Source organism: Papio anubis, chromosome 1 (assembly GCF_008728515.1).
Source record: "Papio anubis isolate 15944 chromosome 1, Panubis1.0, whole genome shotgun sequence".
Taxonomy (NCBI): domain Eukaryota; kingdom Metazoa; phylum Chordata; class Mammalia; order Primates; family Cercopithecidae; genus Papio; species Papio anubis.
The window spans coordinates 5406919-5412918 of record NC_044976.1 but is presented as its reverse complement, the minus strand read 5'-3'; the positions used below and the strand labels follow the sequence as shown (position 1 = coordinate 5412918).

The 6000-nt window shown below is 47.0% G+C and overlaps 1 protein-coding gene and 1 non-coding gene across 2 annotated transcripts in view; one reads left to right on the top strand and one right to left on the bottom strand.

Moving 5' to 3' along the window:
* The window catches only part of NOL9 (nucleolar protein 9), a 31559-nt gene that overhangs the window by 11268 nt on the left and 14291 nt on the right, over positions 1 to 6000 (top strand). Inside the window, 4 exon segments of the mRNA XM_031660514.1 lie at positions 140 to 261; positions 498 to 500; positions 2968 to 3013; positions 3016 to 3064. Of these exon segments, the coding sequence (XP_031516374.1) occupies positions 140 to 261; positions 498 to 500; positions 2968 to 3013; positions 3016 to 3064 (220 nt within the window).
* LOC116272060 lies at positions 3937 to 4046 on the bottom strand. Its single transcript, XR_004180791.1, has one exon. It is a non-coding gene; the product is annotated as a U6 spliceosomal RNA (small nuclear RNA).

The window sequence follows — 6000 nt, the reverse complement described above, 5'->3', positions numbered from 1 at the left end:
TGGTATTACTTCCCGTTTCGAGATTCATTTGGAGTGTTTTAACCGTTTTTCGCATTTTATCGTGAAACGCTTTCGCGTTTTCGTGCGCCAACTTCCAATTGATCATAATTCAAAAGTCCGGAGAGATGGCTAATTCTAGCGATCAATGTTTGTTTCCCCTTCAGAAGAAGTAGATGGCTGCCCTGTCATTCTGGTTTGTGGATCCCAGGATGTTGGAAAGTCAACATTTAATAGATACCTGATTAACCAGTTGTTAAATAGGTAAGAGTGCTTTTCTTATGGCTTTGACACATTGCTAGGTTTTTGGCATTAAGTGGTTTGATTTGGAGGGAGTGCTTCTTGGCTTCTAGCTAGAGATTACATACAGTTCTAAAGCTGCCCAGCTAAAGCATCTGGTCCTCACTGCCCTCTGCTTTGCAGCGTATGACAATGCTCTAGCGTGGGCTGACTACCTTGCCTGCAGGTGAACTTCCAAGAGGAGACACTTGGTCTCAGAGTCTGTATTCATAAGTTCTGGTATATGTGTGTGGTTTGGTTTGTTTTTTTTTTCAGACAGGGTCTCCCTCAGGCTGGAGTGCAATGGCACAATCATACCTCATAGTCTTGAACTCCTGGGCTCAAGCGTGATCCTCCCACCTCAGCCTCCCTAAGCAGCTGGGACTCAGCCATGGGCCACCATGCCTGGCTAATTTTCTTATTTTAATTTTTTTTGTAGGGACGAGGTCTTGCTGTGTTGCCCAGTGTGGTCTTGAACTCCTGGGAATTTCTTTTTTTTTTTTTTTTTTTTGAGATGGAGTCACCAAGCTCTGGCCGCCAGGCTGGAGTGCAGTAAAGCGCCAATCTCGGCTCACTGCAAGCCCGCCTCGGATTCCATTCCTCAGCCTCCCAAGTAGCTGGGACTGAAACCCACCACCACACCTGGCTAATTTTGTATTTTAGTAGAGACAGGGTTCCCCGTGTTAGCCAGGATGATCTCTATCTCCTGACCTGCATTGATCACACCCATCTTGGACTCCCAAAGTGCTGGGATTACAGGAGTGAGCCACCGCGCCCAGCTGGAATTTTCTTTTTAATTTTTTTTTTTTTTTTTTTTTGAGACCAGGTCTGACTGTGTTGCTTATTAAAGTATAGTGGGATGAACCACGACTTTGCTGCCCAGTATCGCGTCTTGGGTTCAAACTGATGGGCCCTTTAGCCTACCACCAGTATTTGGGACCGTGAAACACCACCACACCTGGCTAGTTGTTTGTTTGTTTTGTTTGTTTGTTTGTTTGTTTTTGAGACAGTTTCGCTCTTGTCGCTCAGGCTGGAGTGCAGTGGCACGATCTCAGCTCACTGCAAGCTCTGCCTCCCAGGTTCATGCCATTTTCCTGCCTCAGCCTCCCGAGTAGCTGGGACTACAGGAGCCTGCCACCATGTCCGGCTAATTTTCTTTTGTATTTTTAGTAGAGACTGGATTTCCCCGTGTTAGCCAGGATGGTCTCGATCTCCTGACCTCGTGATCCTTCGCCTCGGCCTCCCAAAGTGCTGGGATTACAGAGGCGTGAGCCACTGCACTTAGCCTTTTTTTTTTTTTTTTTTTTTTTTTTTTTGAGGCCGAGGTCACAAAATCCCTGTCGCCAGGCTGGATTGCAGTGGCCCGATCTCGGCTCACTGCAAGCTCCGCCTCCCGGGTTCCAGCCATTCTCCTGCCTCAGCCTCGGAGTAGCTGGGACTACAGGCCCGCCCTGCCTTCCGGCTAGTTTTGTATCTTTTAGTAGAGAGCGGGGTTTCATGATGTTATGCAGGATGGTCTCGTCGCTGACACCGTGATCCATGCGTCTCGGCCTCCCCAAAGTGCTGGGATTACAGGCTTGAGAGCCACCCGGCGCCCGGCCTTTTTTTTTTTGAGGCGGGTCACCAGCTCTGTCGCCCAGGCTGGAGTGCAGTGGCACCATCTCAGCTCACTTCACAAGCTCCTCCCGGGTTCATGCCATTCTCCTGCCTCAGCCTCCCAAATAGCTGGGACTGCAGAAGCCCACCACCAGCCTGGCTAATTTTTTGTATTTTTTAGTAGCGATGGGGTTTCCCGTGTTAGCCAGGATAGTCTTGATCTCCCTGATCTCCTGACCTTTTTTTGACTCTGTCTCAAAAAAAAAAAAAAAAAAAGGCTAGGCACTGTGGCTTCTGCCTGTAATCCCAGCACTTTGGGAAGCTGAGGTGGGAGGATTGTGAGCCAGGAGTTTGGGACCAGCCTGGGCAATGTGAGACCCTGTCTCTACAAAAAATTTAAGAAGTGGTGGTGGCATGTGCCTGTGGTCCCAGCTACTTAGGAGGCTAAGGAGGGGAGTATTGCTTGAGCCCAGGAGTCCGAGGCTGCAGTGAGTTCCTGATCCCTGTACTCCAGCCTGGGTGACTCAGTGAGCCCTGTCTCAGAAAAAATAAACTTACGTGAAAGATGGCCAGGTGTGGTGGCTCATGCCTTTAATCCCAACACTTTGGGAGGCAGGCCGGAGTGGATCACTTGAGGTCAGGGTCAAGACCTAACCAACATGGTGAAACCCCATCTCTACTAAAAATGTAAAGTGGCGGGCATACGTGCCACATGCCTGTAATCCCAGCTGCTTGGGAGGGTGAGGCAGAATTACTCGAGCCTGGGAAGCGAGGAGGTTGTAGCGAGGCGAGGGCTCGGCCACTGCACTCCAGCCACAGAGACAGGTGAGACTCCATCTGGAAAAAAATTCTCTGAAAGAGCAAGTTGTTACCCATGTTATAAATGGACATTGTGACCACGTCTGCACCGCATTTCTCTGGACTTCGTTTTTAAACAGTGATTGTCATCTTGGGGGCTTCACTTTAAAGTGCTGTGTGGGGTGGATTATGCCTGTATTAATCGCGTGAAATCTTTACCATCTGATTATCCTTCTACCCGAGTATTAAAATATAGTTAGGATTTTCTTTCTTTTTTCTTTTTTAAAAGATTTGCAGTGCCCTCGTTGACTATCTGGAATGTGATCTGGGACAGACAAATTTACCTCCCCTCCTGGTTGCATTTCTTTACTTAACATTACAGAACCAGTTCTGGGTGTATTATGTATTTCTCGAAGAATGTCTTGGTTTTATGAAATTCATATGTAATGATGCTTGCAAAACTCAAAATGAAAGAGTATAAAATATTAAAAGTGAACATAGCGTCTACCAAACTCAGGGTCTTTCCACTTGCTTGTTCCACTAACCTCCAAAACTATGGAACCTCATTTTAGGAAATGGATCATATACTCATTTTGTTCTATGAAATTAATTGGGTGTGGTGGCAAAATTATTTTGTTTTATGTAAATTAGAAACATATGTTTCCCTAATTTCTTTTTTGAGACAGAGTCTCCCTTTGTTGCCAGGCTGGAGTGCAGTGGCCCGATCTTGGCTCGCTGCAAGCTCCGCCTCAGGTTCATGCCATTCTCCTGCCTCAGCCTCGGGTAGCTGGGACTACAGAGCCCACCACTCACGTCCAGCTAATTTTTGTATATTTTAGTAGAGATGGGGTTTCACCGTGTTAGCCAGGATGGTCTTGATCTCACTCGTGATCCACAGCCCAGCCCTTTTTTTTTTTTTTTTTGAGGCGAGTCTGCGCTGTGTCGCCCAGGCTGGAGTGCTGTGGCACAATCTCGGCTCACTACAAGCTCCGCCTCCCGGGTTTACGCCATTCTCCTGCCTCAGCCTCCTGAGTAGTTGGGACTACAGGCACCCGCCACCACGCCTGGCTAATTTTTTGTATTTTTTTAGTAGAGACAGGGTTTCACCATGTTAGCCAGGATGGTCTCGATCTCCTGACCTTGTGATCCGCCGGCGCCGACCTCCTAAAGTGCTGGGATTACAGTCATGAACCACCACGCCCGGCCCCTAATGTCCTTTATCTGGTTCAGAACCTAACCCACAGTTCTCCATCTCTTTTTGAAAAAAATAATATAGAAGATTTCATGAATTTGCATGTTATCCTTGTACATGGCCCATTGCCAGTCTTCTCTGTATCATTCCAGTTTTTTAGGGTATGTGCTGCTGAAGTAAGTACCACATTGCTTTCTTTTTTTTTTTTTCTTTGAGATGGAGTCTTGCTCTGTCACCCAGGCCGACTAGAGTGCATGGTGTGATCTGTGCTCACTGTAACCTCCGCCTCCTGAGTTGGAACTGTTTTCCTGCTTCAGCCTCCTGAGTAACTGTGACTACAGGTGCACGCCACCATGCCCAGCTAATTTTTATATTTTTAGTAAAGACAGGGTTTCACCTTGTTGGCCAGTCTGGTCTGGAACTCCTGACCTCAGGTCGTCCACTCATCTCCGACTCCTAAGTGCTGGGATTATAGGCATGAGCCACTGTGCCTGGCCACAACTTTTTTGTTGTGTTTGCAATGGGGTGAGACCCTGTTTCTACAAAAAATTTAAAAATTAGGTGTGGTTTTTTTGTCATCCCAAAATGAAAACTGTACTCATTAAAGAATAACTCTCAGCCGGGCGTGGTGGCTCACGCCTGCAATCTCAGCACTTTGGGAGGCCAAGGCCAGTGGATCACAAGGTCAGGAGATCAAGACCATCCTGGTTAACTCGGTGAAACCCCATCTCTCTACTAAAAATACAAAAAATTAGCCGGGTGTGGTGGCAGGCGTCTGTAGTCCCATCTACTCAGGAGGCTGAGGCAGGAGAATGGCGTGAACCCGGGAGGCGGAGCTTGCAATGAGCCGAGATCACGCCACTGCACTCCAGCCTGGGTGACAGAGCGAGACTCTGTCTCAAAAAAAAAAAAAAAGAGGGCCGGGCGCGGTGGCTCAAGCCTGTAATCCCAGCACTTTGGGAGGCCGAGACGGGCGGATCACGAGGTCAGGAGATCGAGACCATCCTGGCTAACACGGTGAAACCCTGTCTCTACTAAAAAATACAAAAAATTAGCCGGGCGAGGTGGCAGGCGCCTGTAATCCCAGCTACTCGGGAGGCTGAGGCAGGAGAATGGCGTAAACCCGGGAGGCAGAGCTTGCAGTGAGCTGCGATCCGGCCACTGCACTCCAGCCTGGGCGACAGAGCGAGACTCCGTCTCAAAAAAAAAAAAAAAAAAAGAATAAATCCCTCTTGTCCTCTTTCCTAGCCCCTAGAGACTTCACCTCTGTTCTACTTTTTGTCCCTACGAATTTGGCTATTCTCATGTAAGTGGAGTCATCCAATACTTACCCTTTGTCTGGCTTATTTCACTCAGCATAGTATTGTCAGAATCCATCCATGTTGTAGCATGTATCAAAATTTAATTGCTGGCCAGGTACCATGGCTCACACCTGTAATCCCAGCACTTTGGGAGGCCAAGGTGGGCAGATTGCTTGAGCCTGGGAGTTTGAGACCAGGATAGCATGGTGAAACCCAGTCTCTATAAAACATTATAAAAATGTATAAAAATGTTTATAATTATAAAAAATTATAAAAATTAGCTGGGCTTGGTGGTCCATGCCTATAGTCCCAGATACTTGGGAGTCTGAAGCAGGAGGATCACTTGAACCTGGGAGGTGGAGGCTGCAGTGAGCTGAAATTGCACCATTACACGCCAGCCTGGGCGACAGAGTGAGATTCTGTCTCAAAAAAAAAATTAATTCCTTTTCATGGCTGGATGTTATTCAGTTGTATGTTTATATCACATTTAGTTTATCCATTCAGCTGTTGATGGACACTTGGGTTCTTTCCACATTTTGGCTCTCGTGAATAATCCTGCTATGAACACGGGTATTCAAATATCTCCTCCGGATCCTGCTTTCAGTTCTTTCAGGTATATACCAAGGAGTGGAATTGCTGGGTCTTATGGTAGTTCTGTGTTTAACGTTTTGAGAACTGCCAAACCTTTTTTCACAGTAGTTGCATTTTACATTCCCACCAGCAATGCACAAGAATTCTGATTTCTCCGTATCCTCACCAATGCTTATTTTGATTATAGCTGTCCGAGTTTGTGTGAAGTAATGTCTCATTTACCAAAATGAGACATTTACATTTACA